General features: G+C 43.0%; 1 protein-coding gene across 11 annotated transcripts in view; it reads left to right on the plus strand.

Annotated features, from left to right (window-relative positions):
- Nfia (nuclear factor I A) overlaps positions 1 to 24863 on the plus strand; it is a 532531-nt gene extending 507668 nt beyond the window's left edge. For all 11 annotated transcript variants that reach the window (XM_031377888.1, XM_031377890.1, XM_031377889.1 and 8 more), the window contains one exon: positions 22057 to 24863. In XM_031377888.1, coding sequence (XP_031233748.1) covers positions 22057 to 22074 — 18 coding nt within the window. In that variant the 3' untranslated portion in view covers positions 22075 to 24863. The remainder of the gene's footprint in view (positions 1 to 22056) is intronic.
- The last annotated feature ends 132 nt before the right edge of the window (positions 24864 to 24995 follow it).

Consider the following 24995-nt stretch of genomic DNA (forward strand, 5'->3'; position numbering starts at 1 on the left):
CTTGGCTTGTAATGTCACATGTCAACTAAGTCCCTGGCAAGCTATGTGACTCCCTTTAAAATTTTTTCAGCCAATGGAAACTTTGTTTTTCAAGTTTTAATTTGGTAACACTTTCAAGAAAGGCAAATGAAGTGCTCTACTGCTTTTTCTCAGTTCTTCTGCACCTGCCCAACTGTTACCTTTGAATATTTGTTTTTGATTTTGTTTTATTCAGCATTTTGTTTGGAGTATAGCCATGCTCCAAAATATTTGGGAATCCAGAGCTTGATACATGCTTACAGTCCCAGCATCCTGGAAATGGGGCAGCACCTGCCTCCAAAATATAACGATGGAGGATGAATCTTGGCTAATTCAAATTGGTGATTATTCTAAGAATTATGGTATGGACCATGCAACCTCACACGGTCAATGTCTGGTAAATATCGCTGCCCTTTGCCCCCTAGCATTAACATGAAATTGGCAGCAAAAGAGAATGGAATGATTAAGAGATGATTTCTCTCTCTCTCTCTCTCTCTCTCTCTCTCTCTCTCTCTCTCTCTCTCTCTCTCTCTCACACACACACACACACACACACACACACACACACACACGCACACACACACGCACACATGCAAATGTACACATGCACACATATACCACGCACACAAATTCACAGAGGAAGAAGAAAATATTAAAGATGTAATGTTTGTTAAGTATGGGAGAATGGAAATTAGAGGAAGGCTTAAGAGGGGCCTGTGCCCTGCCAAGCAGCACTTTGCCAAGCAATGCTTCTCAGAGCCTTTCTATTCCCTCACCCTTTTCCACACGAGCAGGTTCTGCATGACCCCAGGCTTATAGGTATGTTATAGATATATAAAGCAGGTGTTCAAATCAAGCATTTACTTATAATAAATCATAGAAAATGTATTTTAAAATAATTTTTGGTATATATATATATGATTAATGATTTATTAAAGATTTCAGCAGTTTTGCATGCTAATGAAATGGATGCAGTCACTTCAGATTCTTCAGGGTATAGACAATCTTCAACTTTTTTGGAGTTGATCTATGTTCTGGTTTTAAAATTATCAATACTGGGAATATTGCTTCTAATAAATACTTATTAACAAAATGGCGGAAGGAGGTTTAGGGCAATTTCAGAAATTATTGGAAATTCTATCCATATACAAAAGAAAACTCACTTAACAAATGATCTATGAAACTCAAGTCAACAACACAAAAAAGTTTTAATTAAATGTTCTAACATAACCCAAAGATATACTAATTTTATACTAGCAAGCTGACAGTTGGAACACTGGCAGGAAAATATTTAAAGTCTTTGTTTTCCATAATGAAATCATTATGTTTCTGTAGGATCAGGAAACTTTGCATGATTAATAAAAACACTACAATTCATAACCTGCAGTAATCTCACTCTGAGCTGGGGTGTTTCAAGTAGCATGAGCTGGTACCTCACATCGTGGCAATGCATGGGGCGAAGTACACACTGCGCCCTGTGCAAGCCTGCAGAGACATCCTACAGTGCAAGACAAGCCAGTGCTGCCCAAACACCCCCACACTCATTACTCACTTGACTTTTAATTAATTTCTTGTCATTTCATATCTGGAAACATCCTATTTACTGTTTCCAGTATTTTTAAAACCCAACATTCAGTTTCACAACTCCATATCCATGACTCACAGATTTAAAAGGTAGGACTACAGACAGTAGGCAGGAGCGAGCGACACTTTGATGACAGTTTGCAGGGAGGAGGAATGCCTCTGACATTGGAGGTTCTGGGATAAGGGACATGTCTTTGACACTCTAATCTGATTTCACAGTAGAACAGGCACAGCGCCATTAGCTGTGGACTGGGAATGACCTGTTTTCACATCCTGCCTGTGTTCCTTTGGAATTCAGCTTCCATATCTATTTGACGAAGTCAGTAATAGTGTCTACTTACTAGGAGAAAAGCCACTTAAGTATTGCTTAAGCTAATCAAGGTTACTTTTCTAAAACCACAAGTGAACACTGTTGTGGTTGTCATTGTTTCAGCTGCTGTGGGACTCCAGCAGGGACCCATGCTTTCTAACATTCTGCTCTATAATCCTCACAATGTCATCTTTCTATCTTCATGCTTGGGCCACCCAATCCCAGAATCTCAGCTGCAGCTCCAAACATCACCCCTATATCATACTACGTTGTTCTAACAATAGCAGAGAAAGGTGCCGTACTCCACTTTTGTGCCTGGCTACCAAATTTCTATTCAGCTCTCATTAAGTGAAACTGAGTCCCATTTTAGTCCAATATTTAGGTGTTGGGAAAGCTATCATAGGATTGTATTGTTTGGCTTAAATCTTGGGCCTTTACCCAATCTGATCATACTCTTATGTCTAAACAAAGTTAATTCCATGAAAGAAGCAGTCCGTCATGGTCAGGCTGTTAATAGCATCTACTGTTTTCACGCTCTCTAAGAAGTTCATGTACTTTTCAACTTCCCTTATTGTTCCCTCTTCTTTCTTAATACTGGTATAGTTTCATATAGTTTTTTCCTTCACTCCCTTTCTGTATCTCAAGGAGACCATGTGTGTTTGTGTGTGTATGTGTGTATAAGAGAGAGAGAGACAGAGAGAGACAGAGAGAGACAGAGAGAGACAGAGAAACAGATAGAGACACAGAGAGAGAAGAGAGACAGAGAGAAGAGAGATAGAGAGTCAGAAAGACACTCAAAGACATTGAGAGAGAGAGGGAGAGAAAGACAGAGACAGAGAGAGAGAGAGAGAGAGAGAGAGAGAGAGAGAGAGAGAGAGAGAGAGAGATTCTTTCAGCTGCTGTTTGAGGTCCGGGAAGTGGACAGGGCTGTCCCCTGACGGAAGGCACATCTCTCTGGGTTATTGTGGACTGAGAACGCTGTATAAAGGGCATGCGGTTCAGCTCATAGGGTTCTGTACACAGTGCCCTCCTGTGCCCCCAGGGTTCACCCAGCTTCCAGGGGCTGAGCCAGGTGCTTCCTCTAGAGAAGAACAACGCTGGGCTCTGCTCAGCCTGAGTCAACAGAGCTTAGAGAACAGGAAGCTGAGCCCAGCACCCTCCCTGCTGCATGAACTCCAGGAGGCCACAGCACAGTAGATTCTCACAGTTCATTCAGCCTTTGCAAGGAAAAGCCCAGGACCCGGAGCCAGTTCCACAGAAGTCTCCTACACTCTAAGTGATGACTGTCCACATGAGGGAAGGATTGAGTACCCAGACTTTGTCTGGCCAGGGCCCTTCTCAGGGCTGCTAATGAGTCCAAGACTTTGACAGTCTGAAGGACACACAGTCCAAACCAGAGCCCTTGGTCTAAAGTGAGTCTCCAAAGAGCTGCTGACTTCCGCTGACCCTTCCTGCCACCTCAGTCTCTCAATACTCCCCCAAGTTTGTATCAAAGATGAAGGGAAAATGCTGTCACTAGCAACGGCTCTTCTGGTGATATTGCCTCACAATATAGTCTGTCCACTGAAGCACTGTCCTCAGTTCATGCCTCTCCCTAACCTCTTCATGAAAACTTTCTCAAAGGCCTCACAGTACGTCCTTGCAGCAGAGCCAAAGTGAGTTTCTGCTGCCCTGGTATTTTCCACACTCACTCCTGAGGCACAGAGGCTCATGATCTCTAACACCTCTTTGCTGGTGTTCATACAGGGTTAGCACAGCTGGTCCTTTCCTGTGTGTGTGTGTGTGTGTGTGTGTGTGTGTGTGTTGCCCTCTTCCCAAGTCTGAACATGAACACAGAATAAGACCAACTTCCGGTCCTCATGGTCCTGCCTTGGATGGCAGCTTGCCTCCTGTTGCCTTAAACAATGAAAGAACTGGTGAGCAGTTCTCACGACCTACAGCCTTGGCCCTTCAGCATAGTCCCTCATCTGCTAATGCCTGGTCATGGGTGTTTACATGTGTAGAGATAGGGAAAGAGTGGTACAGGGAAGTACAAGGAATATAGGAGCACTGTACTATAGGAAGAGATGAGACCAAGATGAGACCAACCATAAATCAGTCTTGTCCATATTGGGAAAGTGGGAAAAACACTAGGCCAGGAGTCAGAGCCTGACTGCCCAGCTCATCTCTCCCACTCATCACCCAAGTAATGGATCTTAAGGAGATGAGGGAAGTCAGGATTTATTGAGTACCTGCTGTATTCCTCATTGCACATTAAGCTAAGAGAAAGGCTTTGGGTACATGTAATCTAACCACCACCCTACAAAGCTTGCAGACTTCCGGTGGGGGAAGTAAGCAAATTCCAGTAAAGTCTGATGAATGACATCATTCGAACATGTGTGGCCTATTAGTAGGACAGAAGAGCAGGAAGAACTCTGGAGGGAAAATGTGGGGCGGGGGTGTATACATCAGAGGTGATGATAGAACTAGTTTTATAGAAGAAGTATCCATGGTAGAAGAGCTCTCTTTGCAGACTTGGGTTGATGTGTACCAAGGAGAAGTTAGATTGTGGTTAGAGAACAGTGTGTGACCTGTCATATAAAGTCAGCAATTGAGGATGCTGGACTGTGAGTCTGAAGTTTAAAACAGGTCCTAGTCATCTGGGGGAGAGCCTAGTCATGGATGAACATGTATCTGGATCCGGGGGAGAGATTCTTGAACTTTATTTTGTGAAACATTAAGACTTGCAAAAAGGCATAGAAGGGTCTCAGCAGGAAGAGCCCTTGGCCTTGCTTGGTGTGATCTCCAGCTGTGCATGGAATTTGCAGGCAGACAGTGCATGTGAAGACACATATGGTCCTGAGTTTTTCTCCTTTCCAGGAGTCAAGAAAATACTGGCTTTGGAAGGAGGCAGACCTGAGTTGATTTATCATGTGGCCATGGTGATTCTGTTTAGCCTCCTGATCCTCACAAGTCGCATTTTGATAAAGTCATGAAGTTATTCCCTCCTTCCTTCCATTGGTGGGGCATACAGATTTCATCTAAATAGAATGAGAAAGCCCAGTCTCTACCGCTCACTCTCCTTAAAATGAAGTTTGGTAGGCTCTGAGGCAAAGCTGGAATAGTCTTAATTCTTATCCAGACAAAAGGCCTGTGAATGGGAGGAATGGAGGAGTGTTAACAGGGTGAGAGCCCTTGAGCTGACTGTCCAGCTTCAGCCTCCCGTGGCGGTTTTCCACGAAGTGTACTCTAGTTGGCCACCAAAATGATGCTATTTATTAAGAACATGCTTAGTAGCTTCCCAAGCAGCAAGTTGAAACTGGGCCTACAGCATCAGTTTTTGAGTCTAAGGATAAATGTGTCAAGGGATGCAGTGGAGAGTCTCTGCGTATAATTCCACATTAAAAAACAATTAAACTTTATGCCTGGTGAGGGAAAGAAGACCAAAATCTCAGTGCAAAAAAAAAAAAAGCAAGTTGTGAAGCTGGGAGGGGCAGTTTCTGGATGTTTGTTTTGTCAGATAGTGTGGCTGACATGATTAGTCCTAATGGGGTGGTGATCCTCATTGAATTGCAGATCCTCTGAGTGACTGAAGCTCCGTAGGGACCCAAATAAGTGGGGCATATGGTCTTACTTAGGCTGCATCCTTTAACCAAGCTGAAGGCTGGGGGGTTTTGGCTGGGTTTGGTTTTGTTTTTTTTTTTTTCCTGTCCTTTTCTAACACATACAGCACACCTGCCACACATGCATCTTTACTGTCCCAGAAGTGGCCTATGGAGAGGTACTCACCTAGGACAAGCAGGTTCCTTTTCACTGACTCACCCCCCCCCCATTTGCTCTCTGTTCCCTGGGCGTGCCCCACCCCATACTCTCTGGGCAGATAATGGTGCATCAGATTAGCCTGCTCTGCTGCTGCGTCAAGACCCCGATCAATTTATTGACTCCGTCAGAGTGGCTGGTACAGTAATTGTTACAAGAGAAGAATGGAAAGTGAGCACGCGTCCGCATGAAAAATAAAAATGACGTTTTGTTCTCTTTTGCCCAGCCCTTGCCTCGCAGATCTCTATGTGCTTACCCAGCAGAGAGCACTTTACTTAAGTTAATCAGCTCCTTCTACATTATTAATGGTGACAGTTAGGGTGCCGCAGGATGGGGACCATACGGGTGGGAAGCATTGATCTCATTCAGATGGTGTGGTCCTGAGCAGGTTTAGAGCTCTTTCCTTATCTCACTGCACTGGGGCCCCATCAGATCACATTTCCCTGATTGACAGCATGAACGACCGCCTCCCATCACTACCATTGATCTGGTGCAAAAGGACAAGGAACATTTTCAGCTGGGGATAGAATGAGTCGTGGTGACATGAAGAGGATCTCTCAAAAGGCTTTCAGCTTAGAAATCTAAACCGAAACTAAGGTGCTATCATCTTCCAAATGCAAACAATGTGTACCCCCAGAAAAAAATGATTGTAGAAGAAACTTTCTGCAGGCGATCTATCAGTAGATTCAGTTGAGACCAGTGAGCCAGGGGGGTGTCATCACTATTTGGGGAAAAAAAAAGTTATCACTAATTTCTTGGGAAATTTTTGACTAAGTGTACATCTTTGAAAGACATTTCATTAAAGTTCAACTTTCATGGCTTCAACCTGCAAACCTAACATAAATCCTATGTGAATGGACGAAGCTGAGTGGGTGTCACTTGTGACCTGGAAATAAAAGGTCAACCATTGAATTTATAGCTTTTTCAATGAAAAGAACATAAAGATTCTTGCCAACTGGAGTGAATCCATATTTTAATGTTTCCCAGTTAAGATTATGAAATCTAGGGATTAGGATCATGCTGTTCAGTGAAGGTCAAACCTTGAACATGATGGGCTAAGTGTCATTCCCATGAGGTAGAAGATAAAACCGTTGCTACCCTCGACAGTCCAGAATGGCTCACCCATGCCCATTAACTAAGGTATAGGGATTCTACCATCCTTAGTAAGGCTAATGGCCATGACTACACTAATTAACTATATTATTAAACCACTCTACTCTTCCCCTGTAATGTCCCCAAACAGTAATAGTGAGTTGAATGCTATCAAATAATTCTCGTATGGAATGAGGAGTGAGCAGAGATGGAGAGCCATGTCATGATGAAGGCCTCCTTAGAGACTGTGGCCATTTGCCTAGTAAGAGTAACACCAGAGCAGTCTCCCAAAACCAAGAGCTGGGGTAGGGGCAGTCCCACTTGAACTGTGATTCAATAATACAAAGTTTTTAAATTAAAAAAAAAAAGTATGCATTTATCTTTTAGATTTCTGTAGCTATTTTCTCTGTTTTTAGAATGTATTTAATTTATATTAAATAAATAAATAAGGGCCATTTTGCTAGAACTTTGATTCCTCTGTTTCAGAGCTCTGAATCCATCCATTTTGGATTTTTATGAAAAGAGAGAGATAGCTTTCTAATATCTTGATAGAAATCACTTGGATTATTTATTTACCTGTATAATTTTTAAATCCATTTCAAGCTGTATTTTTTGAGGCTAAAGAGATAACGTGGAAGCTGGTAATTCCCTTAAAGGTTGTTTACTTAGGACACGTTGTTCCGTGATAGAATTGTAACTGCATGTTGGAACAAAATCTTTTTCACTTTAAGAAAGCAGCATCTTTAAATAAAGGTCCAAAGCCCTCAAGGTAAAACAGCTCACAGGCTGTGTACCTCATCCAGGACAGAGACCCCGGAGTCTGACTACAGAAGGGGAAGGGGCTAGTGGCTTAGTGTGACACGGTTTCTATTTTACAGAGGTATTTTATAAAAGCCCAGTATCCATTAGAGCATTTACTTTCCTAATGCTGTGACCCTTTTACAGTTTCTCATGCTGTGGCGACCCCAACCATAACATTATTTCCTTACTACTTCATAACTGTCATTTTGCTACTGTCATGAATCATAACGTAAATATTTGTGTTTTCTGATGGTCTTAGGCAACCCCTGTCATTTGACCCTCCCCCCCAAAAAGGAGTTTCAATCCACATGCTGAGAACCACCGCAATAGCATGACCCAAGTGCTTGGAAATCTTGAGGGATATAAGCCTTTTCTTCAGTTCACCTTGGAAGAATTTATTTCACAGACTACTGTAGGGCATGTGTGTGTGTGTGTGTGTGTGTGTGTGTGTGTGTGTGTTTATGTCTGTGTGTTTGTCTGTGGGAAAGATCTGTCCGTTCTCCTGGGTAGTTTCTTTTCTACAGTGGTTTTGTACCTCTGTCCTTCACAGTGCAGACAAAGGTTAACATCCCCATCCCCTCACAGGCAAAGCTCTCGAAAGTGCTTTTACATGAGCTGAGGAAAAGGAAGGACCTTTGATTTAAAGTTCAACATTTACATTTGTAATTTTGACTAATTTCCATGCTTGCATTCATTAAATTGAAATTGTTTAATTAGAATAAGATGAAAATTGATCATTAGGATTAATTTGACCTGATAGGCTTTATGTGTCTTTCTAGGCAAATATTATGAAATATGGTAATGACAAACCAATGGGAGGTGATGTCACAGCTCTGCTGTGTGGCTCGTGCTGCATGTCTCATTCTTCCTTCCCTCATCACTATCCAGCCACAGCCGTCCTGATATCTCAGCTAGCTTCCTCTCAAATATTACCTCCTGTCAAAATGTGCCAAAGAACCAGGTTCTGTTCGCACCTCCCCTAATGACATCACAGTTCTGCAACCCTTAGCATCTTCCCAGAAGGCTCCTCCTCTGTTTGCTTGCTCCTCTGGCCTGGAGTCAGGGCTATGAAATCTAGACTGGTATTTACCTGTTCCTTACTGCTTTCTTTATATAGGAACCTGGCAAGGAATTAGCAAGACAGGGAGTTCCCAAGTGCTATATAACTGAGGCTAAGGCAGTGTAAGAGAGGAGCCCTTCCTCCACGTGCATAATTTTTTTTACAGGAGTCAGCTTGCTCACTTCATCCCCTTCCTTCCATTCAAGAGCTAGTTTTCAGAATTAGCCAGGCTTCCTTTGCTTTCAGAAAAGAGAGAGAGAGAGAGAGAGAGAGAGAGAGAGAGAGAGAGAGAGAGAGAGAGAGAGAGCTATTTATAGGAGAGACATAACCAGAGAAGCACTCTCTGCAAACCCACCCAGACACATGTAAACAAGCAGAAAGCACTTGTGAACTATCAAACTGTTCTGTCTTCAAAGCAATTAGCTTCAGATTCCTTCCACCCACCATTTTGCAAGGGTCGCTTGGTGCCATTGGCAGCTATGCTTAATGCCTTTGGTGGAGGAACCTTCAATGGCAGTAGCCAGCCCATTGACCATGGACAACGGACCAAAGTTATTATTAGTGTTTATGAAAAATAAGAAAGAGAAACGAAAACCAAACAAAGGAACGACTACATCTCACACATAGACTATCATCACCAGTTTGAAGATTGGGAGTAAGTCTGGGGTAGAGACTCAGATGCTCTTCAGAGCTATGAGTATGGATGCCATCCCATAGATACGTCCCATAGGTACCATAGGTACCCAGAGAAAGCCAGACTCAAACCCATTTCTGCACAGCACAGATTCTGCTTTATGCATGTCCATATCACATAGAATAAGCTTACAAATGTCATAGCAAAAGGTTTAACTTGAAGTATAGTCAGTTTCAGATACTGAGTATTTTTCAGCATGGAAGTAAACTGAGGCAGAGTAAAATGTAGCATAGAGCAACTTTATATGTGCTGTTGCTTTGCCAATCCAAGAAAAGTCCATCAGCCAGCACATGAAAAGGAGATTTCTGTCTTTCTGCAGATGGAAAGGAACTATCTCCCCTTTTCCTTCAAAAGCAAGGCATCAGCTCTAATCTCCTGGACCCAAGAGGACAATCAGATGACAGTATTTCATACCTCGTTTCATTTCATCCTCATAGCCACCATGCTAGCCAGGTCTTCTCAACTAATGTGCAAAAACCAATGATAGAGATTGCTATGACTCTGCCCCAATCCACCCTGGCTCTCTTTCCTGAGCCCACGGCACACACACACAACAGCAATGATTCTTGAGCCATTTGTATAGTTTGTCATGGGTCTCCTGGGAGGGTAGAGCTGCTGAACCTGGGAACTAGCAATGTGCAGCCTGGCTCGGTGGGGTCACAGCTCAGGGAGAACTGTTCTGTGGGAAGCGATGCCGTGAGAGGACAGTCACTATCAGCGCTACTGTGTGCTGAACTCAGCTCCCGTCTTGCTTGATAAACTCTCATTCGTGGAGAATGACAAACAGATTCCTTCATTCCCATCTCACACGGCAATTCATAAAGACCATGGCCGTCTCCTCTGGCCTCCTGGACCCTTGATTAGCAAAGAGCTAAGTGTCAAGCTTGGCTAGACAGGAACCAGCTCTCTCCATCTTGCTTACTAAGGAACAACTTAGAAACTCAACTATAACTCACCCTCTTAGGTGCTCATTTATTGGCTTGCAACTCCCAAGATATTGTTGACCTCAAACACCTCTTGTGTGTGTGTGTGTGACAGTAGAGGGGGTAGTTGTTGTTGTTTGTTTGTTTTTGTAAATATAAAATGAAATTGGGGGGGGGGCGCGTTGGAAACACTTTTCTAACACCTTTCAACTTCATTCACAAGATAGAAATACTATAAGGCAACCCACATCTTCATCTCTGAAAAGAATAAATCTGTGTTGGCCAGTTCTTAAAATGGCTTAGAAATGACTGCAGGCAACTTGAAGTCAAGGCTATGGAGTTCTAGATTATGCATCTAGGATCCATAGTTCACCCTTGCTAAGACTGTAATTCACATGCCTAGCAGGGAAAATTGGGAAGACCTAGTGTCTGTTGCTTCTGCTCATTTCTCTCTTGTGGCCTCTAAGAGTAGTCTGCAGAAATGTTAATGGCAGCTATAGTGCGGTGCTGCCAGGGGCCCCGAGAGGTCTGCTGTGCCTGAGAAAGCAGTCCAGATGCCAGCCTGAAAGCATTCCTGCACCAAGCCTTGGAAACTAGCACACTGTGCCGGCAGAGTTCAGAGAGAACACATGTAAATGAGGCTGCGCCGTAAACTCTGGATGAGCAGTTTATTTAGTTTAAGCCTGAACTTGAACTCATAAATGTGTTCCTGCAGAACAATACAGGAAAGTTGATGTAGTTGAACAAGAAGCCATGTTTTGACCCAGACTGTTCGCTCTTGTAACAGTAAGAAAAATATTGAATTATTATTTCTAATTGGAGCATCTTCTAGAATAGCACAATTTGGCCTATCTGTGGGATGTTTGTAATTGTCAACTCAGAATGAAAGCAGGTATACATCGTTTGAAGCTGCAGCCATTCTTGTGAAATAAACAATAGGCTCTCCTCTTAGTATGGTAGCTTAACAGAGTCAAAAGACCCTTCAAAGACCTGGCAAATATATTAATAGTCATGCAGTCTGTCTTATTTTTATTAAGCAATAGCACAGTGATGGTAGATGTGCGTGAGCCCTCCATGCTAGCTAACACTCAATGTGTGTTCTGAACTGCTCCTAAGTTTCCATCACTAGTAGATCACTACCAACTGGAACTTAGCCACAAAACCAAGTGAGCGTAACGTTGCTTGCGTGGCTGGTTCTATACAATACCTTTTTGAATCTGACTTTGCTTAGGAGATGGACTATGCAGAAATCCTTGCTCAGAAGGTAAAAATAAAGATCCTGTGCTAGGATGCCATTTCTTCTCTCCAAGTCACTTCTCTTACAGTGTGTTTACCATGACCAAATCACTGCTTAGGCCCCTGAGGTTGACACTTGGGGCACACGTGTGGGGCCTGCACCTTGTATTCCAGCTCCATAGACACTCTGCCTCTTTATGTTACAACTCCTGGAAATATTTAGGAAAAAAAGATTTGAATTGTTTGTAGTAAAGAGTATTGTTTGGTTATAAATTTAATCTACACATTCAGAAGGAAATAAATCTAAACATTAAAAAGCATGTGCTATTTCAGCATTAAGGGAAAAAAAAAACCTGTCATTGAAGTTGTAAACTCCCCCATGTGGTCCTGTTTTACCAGTCACTTCTTAACAAAGGCAAATTTTATTGTAAAACTCTAAATCCTGCCACAGTCTCTGGAGGAGGAGATTGTCAGCAGAGGTGAACCAACTGCTAATCCCTACTTCCCATCCAGGCTGGCTCTGGCTTCCCTAATGATGGCTTACCTGTGAGGCCAATTTAGCTGGTTTGTGGGTTTGGGGGGGATTTTTTGTTTTTTTGTTTTTTAGGTTTTTTTTTTTAAGTTTATTAAGTTAGGCTGGGCCCCTTGCATCCCGCAGAGCTGGATGTTTGCAAAGTTTGCAAAGACAGTGCTTCCTCTAACCTTCATATGGAGCATGAATACTCTAATGCCTCTCAGAAATGACTGCCACATTGTGGACAAAGGGAAGATGATTCCTGGGCCAGTGGAATCTAAAAAGAGGTATTCTGGAAGGAGAAGACAGGTATAGGAATGAAGATCTTCGCAGTGTAATCAGAGAAGTTTCCATGCCAGCCAGCAATGAGTCTGGGTTTTAGTCTAGGGCCCCTGACCCCCAGGCCTGCACCTGGTTGCACTGCCCAGCGCCCCCAGTCTTTGTTCTCAAGAATTCAAAACCTGCAAAGCTAAGGCGGGCTCTGTGGTCTGCACAGACTGCCCCTGTGCCTGCCTTCGGGGCACTGTAGAAACCTCTGTTCCAGCTGCCAGCCAAAGGGGTGTGGCTTCCTTCCCTCCTTCTTCTTCTTGTGGTGAATGGTGTAGGAAGTACTGTTGGTTTGGATAGCCTCTGAGAGATTGGGGTCCTCTGAGATTCTTCTGTGGGCTTACCACAGGTCAGAAGGAAGGGAGAGACGCGCTGGGAGTGGAAGCAGGAAACTAGACCAGAGAGGAAAGAACAGAGACAGTGCGCAGAGGACAAGGAAGGAGTAAGAAGCAAAGACCTGTGCCCAGGCCAGGGGGCCCCTGCTGGGCAGAAAATCCCAGGGGCTGGGAATAGTGGAACAAGCCTGTAATCCCAGTGTTTGGGGACTATAGGCAGCAGGATCAGTAGCTAAGGGTCATCCTAGGCTACATGGTGGCTTCAAGGCCAGCCTGGGTCACTTGTAAACCTGTCTTAAAGCAACAACCATGCATTCAAGGTGTAGCTGCTGTACAGTCACAGAGGTTCCGGGGGCTGAAGGGTGAGACCTGGAGTTTGTTCCTGGCAGGGGGTTGATCTCCTGGCACTCTGCTGCAGGATGCCTGTGGGAGAAATCTGAAGCCACCGGGCTTCTAACTGTCATGTTCCTGTTCCTTTTCCAGGCTTTATGCACCTACCAAGTGAGAATAGAAATCATGGCCTTGGGTTTGCTATAAACCCCAGCCATGGTTGGGAGGAACAGCTCTGGTAGAATGATTATTAAAATGGGGCCACGCTCTACTGAGCACCGACCTCCAATCCCCTGCCTATCTCTTCAAACAGAAAAGTTCCCTCCCTGGGCCACCATTCAGCCAACCCCAAGTGTGACTGTCTGCCCTTGTTAGACAGCAGGCATTTAATAACAATTGGAATCCAATATGTAGAAAACATAGGTTTATTTTTTGTTTTGTTTTTTGTTCATTTTGTAGCTCCCCAGGAAGTTGTGTTCCTTTCTTGCCCCTACTCTACACAACTTTCTTCTTGAAAAAAAGTAAAAAAAAAAAAAGTTAAAAAATTTAAAAAAATGTTGGGGAAAAGAATACTTGATTGTGAAAATCAAAACTTACAAAAGGCCTTTTAAGACAGAAAGTAGCTACTAATAAAGAAAGCCTTCCTTGTGTCTTAAGAGCAACCCTACCTTTTTATGACTAACTTCCCCTGTGGGAAAGGGTTTGTCTTATATATCTAGACATTAAAATGTAACACTTAATGAAACGGAAAGAAAAATCGTCTTTCTTTTTGCTTGTACAGCACAGAAGTGTTTGTGACTCGATGCTCCCTGGACTGTTAATCTTTGTAGAATTGAAACACAAAAGAGAACTGATCATAAGTACAGGTTCCAAGGAGAAAAATTCACCCCCCAGCCCCCTACACACATACGCACGCGCATGCGCAGGCACACGCACGACACCTTCTCCACCCTACATTCACACCACGTTTTCCAAGGCCAAGCTGTCCGGCCACTGTCTCAGCTCCGCCCAACACATCCGGTACTGTCACCTCAGTCCAGTACATAGGAACTCGGGACAATTTCATCGGGTTGTTGTCCCCTTAATCTCTACGCCGCACCTCAGATCTCGGGCAGCTTCCGTGGCATGGACTCACTTTAATGGATAGAATCTATTTTTCATGAAAAAGCAGGAAATAAGCTGTCTCTTTCATAAAAAGATTTACAAAATGTAATCATTGTTGAAATATTCCCTTTGAACTGCCGTGTCCACGGGGGTCTCCGGCTCCCAGAGGCCAGCTTCATTAGAGCCTCCTCCCAAGCGCTCCAGAAGGGCAGGTACGCTGGTGGGGCCCCCTTTGATGTCTTCAATGAATGAAAGAAAAGCACAATAAAAAAGAGCTGTTGATCAAGCATAAAATACTCTTTAAGCTGACAGAAAAGCAGCGTTAACACACCCTAAGCTGCTTTTACTTTCCCCCTTTCCTCACGTTTTCCTGTGCTTTGTGTACAGTGGGGGTTTGTGTTTTATAAAAAGTCTCTGATCTATGTAGTATGCCATTCACTAACAAAAACCAAAATAGGATTGTTTCTGTCCCACTTGGTTTCCTGACTACTCCCTGTCTCCCTCCCTCCCTGTGCCCCTCATCCCCAGCCTGGAAGGCCTGCAGTTTAGCCTGGTGCTTTTCAGGGGCTTGAGCCAATTCCTTTGTGTTGTAGGTTTTGCCGCTCTGAATTTAATACCACAATTAAAGACAGATTTTTTTTTTTTTATTTTCTCAAGAACTTTCGCTTGCAAGTAGGAGAAGGCGCTGGCACAGCTGCCAGTCATAACTAAAAATATATATATTATTAATATGAGAAAATGCATGACTGAGGAACCACTTTCTTAAGAAATGGGTCCCTCTTTAGGCCCGTGTGGATCCTTGGGCCAGCCATATTTAACAGTAAGAGAACCCAGAACTCGGTTTCCCAAACTTGCCCCCAGTCAAGTATTAACCTCATCAATCAGTCAATCACGTATTACTTCATCATCAATATTTCCATTTCATGGAGTCTAAAAGTGAGGCTACAAGGCACCAACAGTCTAAGATCATCTAGCTAGTCCACAGAATAAATGTAGGTGCCACTGCTCCTATAAGGTTGAACGCCAAAGCCCACATGTGCACCATGGGAAATAGCCCTCCAGTAGGTCTTCAGCGTAAACACAGATGGGGCAAAGGGCACTTTTTAACAGGGAAGTCTTTGGTTTCATGGAGGTGAGAGTATCAGAGGAAAAATATAAAGGGAGACCAAAAAGAAACTGGACTTGGTGGTGACAGCGATTACCAGGGTAAGCTGGTGCGGGGTGAGATTTCAACTGTGGAACGGCTCACAGGACTGGGTTGTGCGTGCACTCTCAGAGTCTGTAGGTACTGGATGGTTTGTGGGGTAAAAAGATTAGTGTTTTCCCATACTGAGGTTTGAACCAAAGCAGAGGGCTTGGCTGGGAGCAGCAGAGTCATTCTCCAGGGAGCAGTGGTTTGGGCAAGCACTGTGTATGTAGTAAGCAGGCAGAAGGCCATGTTACAAAACTATTGCACATGCTCCTGACGCAGTTGGCCACAGTTGGCCCCATTGCAACAGTTCTCGCATCGGAGCTGCCTGGGGCAGCCCTTAGAGACTTGTGCCTCTCTAGGGAGGGCTCCTGTCACTGCAGGAGGCCAAAGCATGTGCTGGGAGCATGTATGTGGCCTAGCTGTGCCACAGATACCATTTAGATACGGTGCTTTACTGGGGGTAGCTGGTGCCTGTCGCTGGGAAGCAGAATCCTGCTTTCTTTTTTTTTTTTTTTCCCTTTACTTAGCACTCTCTGTTCAACTTTAATCTGTTCAGTACCTCCTCTCTCAACCACTGGGGCAAGACCATTGGGGATGCCACACCTGAGAACATGAGTAGCCTTCTTGTGAAGAAGCAGGCTGTCACAGTCCTAACACCATAGTAACAGATAAAGCCTATGGGTAAAGACCCTAAGAAAGACCCCTCAGTTTAAAGGAATATCTGGCAAGATGGCTTGGCAGGTAAAGCTACTTGCTACCAAGCCTGACGACCTGAGTTCTATCCCTGGATCCCACATGATAGCAAAAGAGAACCAACTCCTGCAAGGTGTCCTCTGACCTCCATCACACACACACACATACACACACACACACACACATACACACACACACACACACACACACACACACACGTACGTACGTATGTACGTACGTAAATTAAATTTTTTAAAAGAAAAGGGGGTCATTTAATCTTAGACCTTGGGGACCAGCAAGGAAGAGGCATAGCCTGTGCCCAGGGCCCAGCAGGGAGGAAGCATTTGGCTTTGGGAGATCTGGAAGGAGTTTAACACACCACAAGTGGTGAGAAGATAAGGCTCTACAAAGGTAAGCAAGGCCACTCACGGCCCATTAATGTTTTAATAGTTTCCTGCACAATAAACAAGTCTTGGTTTAGAGTTATTGAAAACAGGCTTTCTTTAATTAACAAAATAAAATCAGACGAGAAAAATGGCTGTGGAGATCAAAGCCTGAGGCTGGCAGTACCCATAACTAACACCTGTGTACAGCATGTCACCCTTTCCAGAAACCAGTGCTGAACACTGCCATCCTCTCTTATGCCCAGCACTCCAGGGTCCCCCAGCACAGAGCTCTGTGTACATGATGTCACACAACGGAACTCAGTACGAGGCTTTAGACATTTGGCCTCATCAGTTGCGTTTATCAGGATCCTTTGAGGAAATCGTAAAGGGCATAGAAGTCTAAAGCAAGCCACTTCTTGCTGGACACTGAAACCCCTAAAGGCAGATGCCACATTTTCTTTACTCCCCACATTCCCAGACCCTCAAGTCCGTGACACCAAGAACATTGCAGCCTCTTGGTTTTTACTGACCAAGTGACTAACAGCTCCCAAATGGTTGATCCTAAAAGGAGAAGCCAGGAGTGCATGCAGAGGTCTGTCTACTCCTATGTCAGAGACGGGGGTGCCCCCCCCCAGCTTTTGGCTGATTTGCCAAGGACAACTCATTTGTGCTAAATAGTAGGCTTAGTTCATGCAAACAAGAACAGGAAGCCAGAAATGACTAACTGACTGGATTAGTGTGGTCCAGCAGAGGTAGCCTCATCACCAGGAGGGACAATATGATAGCTGCACTCAATGCAGACCTGCTTGCTGTGTCCCTTGTGTGGCTGGTAGGGAGTGATGTGTTGGAGGGGGAGCTTCCTGTATTTTTGTGTTTCCATTTATGTGTGTAAATGTCCTTAAATAACCCACCTTGCCTGGAGAAGAAAGCTAAGCGTCACACCCAGTTCTGGATTCCACATTAACAACCTCCTTCCGTGCAGTGTTAAACTTTGCCCCGGAGGGCCTTTTGTTCAACTTTTTAATTTGAAAAACAGATTTTGCCATCATAGTCCAGCCTGCCCTCCACAGTGAGCGCGCGCGCACACACACACACACACACACACACACACACACACACACCCTCTGTCTCTCTGTCTTTCTCTGTCTCTGTCTGTCTCTCTCTCTTCCCCAAAGTGAAATATAACTATTTCAGATCTATTTCTTTTTTGTTTTTAAAATGTATGCCCTGCCCTCTGAGTAAAAAGGGAGACTGTAAAAGAAGTTGCATGTGTTAGAATATTGGCTGTTGACAAGGAAGGTAAGTCCCTTGGCTTCATCGCCTGTCTCCAGTAGACTCGGGACCAACTCCATTTTGTAATTGTACACAACAAGACACAAGAGAATGACCAGCCTAACAGTGTCACAGTGCCGGCCCTCTTGTTTAGGATGCAGTGGGATGGAGGCTGTTTATGGTTCGTAAATCCTGACTACTGTGAGCATTCCAGATCCCCACAGAATGGGGCTGGAACTTTCATGGAGCTGTAAATTAAGGGGCGGGAAGTGTGATAAAACTCCTAAGAGAACCGCGCTGCAATGGTTAAATGAAATTTTATAAGCGCGTTCAGCGCGGAGCTGTTTTGCATTACATGAGTTGAATACCTTAGAGACACCACATCTGCAGGCACTTTATTAAATCCTGAGTCAGCACTTTCCAACCTGATGAGATTACTTCTCCATCTGACCAGCTAGAAGGAAAGCTGAGCTCTTGGACTGCAGATTTCTTTTGATGTTTCACCTTGAACACTGAAAGAGGACGGGCCCCCTCCCACCCCTGGTTCATCCTGAACAGTGGACATTGAGAATGGAACTGGCTAATTTCTTGAAACGAGAGCCTTTGAGGGAGTGTGGATTTATAGGCCACCAAATCAACTGTAGCTGAATGTTCCTGCGGGGGTGGGGTGGGGGTGGAGGGGGGCATAGATCAAAGCTCAGTGTTTACTTCCTCAATGTAAATGTATCAAGTTAACATCTCCAATGCGGTACTGTAATATTGCCACTCTGCAGATAAGGGACAGAGATTCCTTTGTAGTCACCTGGATACAGTAGGGCAGATTAAGGGCCTATAAAGTATGAAGGCAGAAGCCATATGAAACCCAAGCAGATGTCAGATGTGAGGATGATTTTCTGAATCTCCCTCCACAGATGAATTTTGTTTCATGTGTCAGTAATTTCCCGATGACTTGATTCAACCCAAGAATTCCCCAGTCTCATATCTCTCTCAGTCTCTATTTTTCTGCTCCAAGAAAAAAGGTGCAGAGTCATTCTTTAGAAAGTGTTCTCAGACTTGCAATGTTTTCAAGTAACCCAAATTAAAGGAAAATGCCACAAGAAAAAGAGCCTTTCCTGCTATTGCCTTACCTGTCTGATGAGATTGGCAGTTCACGGAAGCTTATAGAAATCCCGGGGCACCTCTGTGTGGGCAGTTGCCACACCTGTCACTACCAGTGTCTTCAACTACAAACCGATGGATAGAAAACTTGGCAAAAATGGATTAATTCCTTAATGTTTACAACTGTCTCTTTACTGTATTTCTGCAGATCATTTACTAAGATGCCTCATTCAAAAAAAGAAAGAAAGAGAGAGAGAAAGAAAGAAAGAAAAGGAGGAAGGAAAAAGAAAGAAAAAAAAAGTTCGTGTGTGGTTCCCCCTAACTGACTTCCCATTCTGGAAGCCCTTGGTCAAGTAGCTGGGTTAATTGTCATGAAGATTAGTGAGATGTTGAAATAAGTACTAATGGTCAAATTACAGGAGTGAAAAGTGGGAGAATAGGTTTTGGTTTTGGGCCTGAAAGGGTTAATTAAGGTTTTTTCACGGGTTATTAAAGACCCCCAACCCCTGCCTTAGGAGTCATATTGACAGCCCACCACAGGGCAGCTCAGCTCCTCTATTGACGTGTTGCTGGTAGGAGCACAATAGCTCAGTAGCTGCAAATCACTGCTAAAATCATCTCAAGGAAAAGAAAGTTCCCGAGCTCTAACGTCAGACAAAAGCCAGGGAGTTGCACTGTGCAGCTCAAAAACCCAGAGTCAGCAAGTTCTATTGATTAAAAACTAACCTTTAAAGTAACTCTGAGAGCGTGTGGTTAGCATTTAAATTTAAACATGTCGTGAGTTGATTTGTGTTACTGAATACCAACTCAGAAGGAGTAACATTCACAGTGCAGTTTTTTTTTCTAACTCCCTTAAGCAGCTAAAGTATTTCATGAAATGTCAAAAGGGCAGAAAGAAAAAGGGGAGGGGCCAATGAGGGCCTCATCGTTTTCTTTCCCAGGCAAATATTCACCCCCCAAAAGAAAAGTGTGGAGAGCGAAACACAATAATTAGTCCTTTGTCTAACTTTCTCAAATGCCAAAGAAAGACAGATTAATTAAATATACAACAGTGTTGGTTTTTGGAGTGGGGGTCTAGCTTGCTGGGTAGGTCATAAATTAGGCAGAATAAATACTTCAGTGTGTTTGCAGTGGGCCTGCTACGTCAGAGCCACTGGAAGGTTGGTGGGAGGAGAGTGGCGGGTTTCTTGCTAATGATAGTCACGTCTGGGTCTGTCTGGTTGCTAAGAGCAACCAGACATGATGTAACACCAGGATGAACTTGAACTTGGGGGACTTGAAAAGAGAACAATAGACCAGAGCAATCAATAAAGCCTATTTCAGTGAAGGGTTACAGAGCTGCTCTGGGGTAACCTTGTGGGCGAGGCACACACTGAATAGTAAGATGTGTGAAGAAACTTTTTTTTTTTTTTTTTTGCTTTGCTTTGCTTTGCTTTGCTTTGCTTTTAAACAGAAGTTCGGGGCACTGCTGATTTTTGTAGTGCCCTGAATCCAGAAACTAACTATGGGACGGAAAATTGCTCCCCCTGGTGACTCACCAGGTCCCAGGCCTTTACTTCGGGACTGCTGCACTGAAGAAGTCCAGAATTTCACAACTGCCTTAGAAAGCATGCAGACAGATTGGGAACAGCACTTGCCACTCAGTTTGAGACTGTTCTGTGTAAGAGCAGATATGGAAAAGTAGATCTGTGTCAGAGATCAGGAGAGACTTAAAACAGACGCAGTTTGGGGTCCACTTCCCTCCCCTTTCTTTCTTACTGATCTTTCTTTTGTCCACTTAGATTTAGACCATGTGCCCTTGCCAGGGTGATTTCTTTTCCAGATATAAGCAGCTTTATTGGATTCTCCAAAGCACATGGTCAGAGAGTAAAATCTACGAGTCTACAGGATGAGTAGTTTTATGGTTTGAGCTAGGGGTTTTTGTTTTGTTTTGTTTTGTTTTGTTTTGTTGTAAGCGCCTTTGGAGATCAAAGGTACCTTGTGTGACCAGGAAATTTTACACCAACCTCCATGGAGCTATCATTTAGCTATTTATCCCTGGGATCAAAGGAGTCCGGACTTTCCCCTAATTGAATCTCCCAGACAAGAGTGAGCCTTAGCCCTCCGGAATCAGTTCCGACTGACGTAAAACCTGCTGATGTTTTCAGTGCAGAGCTCACAGCCATTAGCCTTGTCTAGAAGCTAGTAGGTTTTCTGACTCTTGACAAAAGTACTGAATTCTTCAGAGTACTTAGAAGAAAGCTGGCAAAAAAAAAAAGTCAAACAATTTTTAGCTCCACTTGTGTTTTGAGATTGGTCTATAGTTGCTCATTTTGTTAAGCTAACTCTTTGTTGACAAAGAATGCAGCAGACATGAAGGTAGTCACCTGGATGTTTCTGAAAGGGACATAAGACTGGCTCCACAGCTGGCAGATAGCTCCAAGGTCACGTAGAGTAGACAGAAACATGAACAAGGACTACAGTGGTCTCATTTCCCTCATTAGCTTGATGGTGCTTCATAAGGTGTCACCTTATTTATTATGTCTCTTTTCTAAGAATATAATTTTAAATATATACCGTTGAAAGGAAGATGATTTGCACCATAATCGCTCCATCATGACAAGGAAGTAGAGAAGCCAGCCTGACTTCCCACTCCCCAGGTCACCAATGAGTTTTCTACCAAACCTTTCTGTTTTAACTGCTATCACGGGCCACCTACAGAATGTTGTGTTTGTACGTTTAGCACCTACACCTGTCCTTAGCACTTACACCTCACTGAAAAATATATTAAAAACATCATGGAGGTAGCTATTTGCTGTCTTTCCTAAACTCACCCTTCAGCCACTCTCCGTCCAATTTGCTTGTCTTTCTTGAGCCCTCCCAGGCATTGAGCTAGGTACTAATAAGATAACCAGGTTCCTTGCCCTCCTATAATTGGCTCACTACATGTTTACAAAACCTGATGTGAATGTTATGCGGCCAGAAAGGCTTCACCTGGTAAGATATACTCAAAGTATTGGCAAAGCCCACAAAGGCAATGAATTTTAATGTCAGAGGAGTAAGATAAATTTCAGTGGCTTGAGATTTACTATGGTCTGTCATTCCTCGCCCACATGAACCCCTAAGGTCAATTCTGATCCCATGGTTAAAAGAGCAACTTTCAAAATAGTTTTACAAAATTGAATGCTTTTGGGTTTACACACGGAGGACCACTGTGAGCCTTGCTCATACTAGCCAAGAGCTACCCATGAGCCACTATGCCCAGGACTACGCCTGCATTTTAACTGGACTTTTTCTTTTTGTCTTCCAGTCCTGGTACCTGGGATAAAAGTTGCAGCATCCCACCATCCTCCAGACAGACCACCTGACCCCTTCTCAACTCTGTAACACGGACGCAACCTCAACCCAGCGCAGTTACAACTTCACTGTCAGTGGAAGGGGAGAGAAACCAACTCGAATCAACTTGTACATGGAAACAGCAAGCATCGTGGTCAAACAACAAAGGCCATAACTTTTCTGGATTTTTTTTTTTTAATATTTAGGGACTGTCGTAATTTCTCATATGGTGCTGGAAATGGTTGGGCTGTGTGACATTTGAAGTGTTTCAGTGGTGGCGTGAGCAGTAGGTGAAGTGGCTGGTAAAGGATGAGCCTTGCTCGCGAACTTCCTGTCGTAACACTCTGGAGCCTGGCCTTTTCACAGTATTTCATGAATTTGCCCATGCAGGTGTGTGAGCTTCCCTGAGCATTTGGAGACACCTGGAGCATGAAATCTTTTGTAGTCGCTGAGATCTGTGATCTGTAACTTACAGGACACTCAAAGGGCAATTTTTTTGTTTTGTTTTTTTGTTTTTTTCTGTAACATATTAGAAAAAGAAAACGCAGTTAAGTTGATCTTTCTTTTAGTTTGGTTTGGTTCAGCAGTCAGCAGTTACATGCATAACCCATGAGGACAGTGAATCCACTCCTGTTGCAGAGCAATTCCAAAAAAGACGGCAAAGACGACTACTATCAGTTTGGTTGTTTTTTCTTAAGTTTTGAAATGCTGCACTTACATTAAAAAGAAAAAAAAACATTTTTCAACAATTTCAACAATGACACAAAAATTCACATGGAAATGGGGAAGATGGTCTGTTTTGACAGAAACTGACAGGAATCAAAACAATCGAATTTTGAATTGAGTGAAGTGCAATTTCATTGGATAGCTAAGTATCTTTGTAAGATAGAGATTGTTGAAAATTCTATTTTTGTTTTTCAAGTCCTCCCACCCCAGGACTCTAAATTATTGGGGTAAAAAAACAGCCTTGCAAGAAAAAGGGGAGCTATTTTTGCTTTTTATGTTTTTTATTGTTAAACTTGTATCCCTTTAAAAAAAAACCGAAGGAAAATTTAAAAAAACAAAAAAAAAAAACAAAAAAAATTACAAATCTAATGGTGCTTTTACCACAATATGTTAACTACATTAAATGCTAATTAATTATTTTCTGTTATCAAAGCACATAACTCAAATGAAATCATGGTATCTGTTAATTTTATAAGCTAGAAATCACTATAATGAATTACGCCAATTCTGGAAAATTTTACACATGTATGGCAACACCAGATTTATCGGTTATCCAACACCTCATTGTACCAGACATTGTCCAAAAGTTTCAAAGACCCTTTGCAAACCCTGAACTGGGCTATGGGAAAATAATACAAACACTGATAAGGACACAACTATGTGTGCCCATTCAGATCAAAGTACTTGTTAGGGGAAAAAAAAAAAAACATTCACACACCCTCACTCCCCACCCCCAGATGTCTTGTATCTTATGTTTAAGGAAAAAAAAAAAAGACAAAAAAAAGATTAAAAACACATCAAAAAAGAAAAAAAAAGCAGAAACAAATAAACAAAAAAAAAAAATGCAAGTGATTTTTCTACCAGACAGCGAAGCACCCCCTTGCTTCCCATGCAACGTCACGGTTTCCTATACTATACATATATATGTGTTCTGGTCAGCAGGCTGCCGGCCAGAGGAAAGTCTCTGCATGTTCTAGTGTTAGGAACTAATTTTTATATAGCTAATGTAGGATAAAGTAGAGTGCATTAAGACAATATTGTAACCCCACTCTAGGCACTTGCCTTTAAACTGTCTCAGCCCTTCAGAAGGGCTCAACTACTGTCCTATACAATCAAGTGACTGAAATTCCTGGGAAGACACTTTGCTCCTCATCTAACCCCCCCCCCCAACAATGTTGTTTTGTTTTTATTTTTTTCCTTAATTTGCACGAAAACAGAAATTCCATATCAATGTGCCTTGCCCTGGATAGTGATTATTTGTGGAATTGTTGCACATGCTCCTCAATTGAAGGGGTTTTTCCCTACTCAAGCATTCGGAGACACTTTCTGTAAATGTTAACTTTTATGTCAGCCATTGTCAGTTTCAACATCTAGACCTAAATAGAAAGTTAGCTGTTCCGCAGACAGGCGTAGTCTCGAGTGTCCTGTGTGGTCAGTGGCAGTGCTATTCTGAGCTCTGTAGATGCTTACAACGTCAGTATTTGGGATGTCGCTGCCTTTTTTTTTTTTTCAATTTATTTGGAGTCTTCCTTTATTCCCCCCATATATGAAAATATGCAATACCTGCTTATATCATGTAGAAAAGCTTAGCAAGTATTAATTTTTCTTTCTTTTTTTTTTTTTAATTTGACCAAAGTCAGTGCTGCACATGACGCAGTGGGTTTTAGGTGTCTGTCTTTGTATTTTCTGTGGTTTTTGATGCACGTGCGCAGGAAGGGCTCCTCTTAGAGAAGCAGCCAAACTGTGAAGCACTAAGCTGACCCTGCTTCAAGCAATTTTGTTTTTACAACTGTTCCTTTCACAAGCAAGCCTTAAAAAAAAAAAAAAAAAAAAAAAAAAAAAAAAAAGAAAAAAAAAAGAAAAAAAAGACAACTTCCTTTCTCTTCAGCCCCCCACACCCACTTTTCTTAGCAGACGGCAGTCAATCCACATTCAATAAAAAATACATAATGCCCATTTTTATATGCACGTTTTTAAACTTCCAAGTTCTGAAAATTGTTTACTGGTTATCTCTATTTAAGGAAAAAAAATAAAATAAAACATTTTGGATTTTCATATGTGTCTGATAAGTGGTTGTATAGTTGTTTGGCGCTGTTGTATGGTGTGATTGTCAGTGTACGGTGTCACTTCCTATAGCCAGCAGCAGACTTTGCCTTCCCTATAGCACTTAGCTGGGCATTACTTTAT

The sequence above is a fragment of the Mastomys coucha genome, unplaced genomic scaffold (assembly GCF_008632895.1).
Source record: "Mastomys coucha isolate ucsf_1 unplaced genomic scaffold, UCSF_Mcou_1 pScaffold18, whole genome shotgun sequence".
Lineage (NCBI taxonomy): Eukaryota > Metazoa > Chordata > Mammalia > Rodentia > Muridae > Mastomys > Mastomys coucha.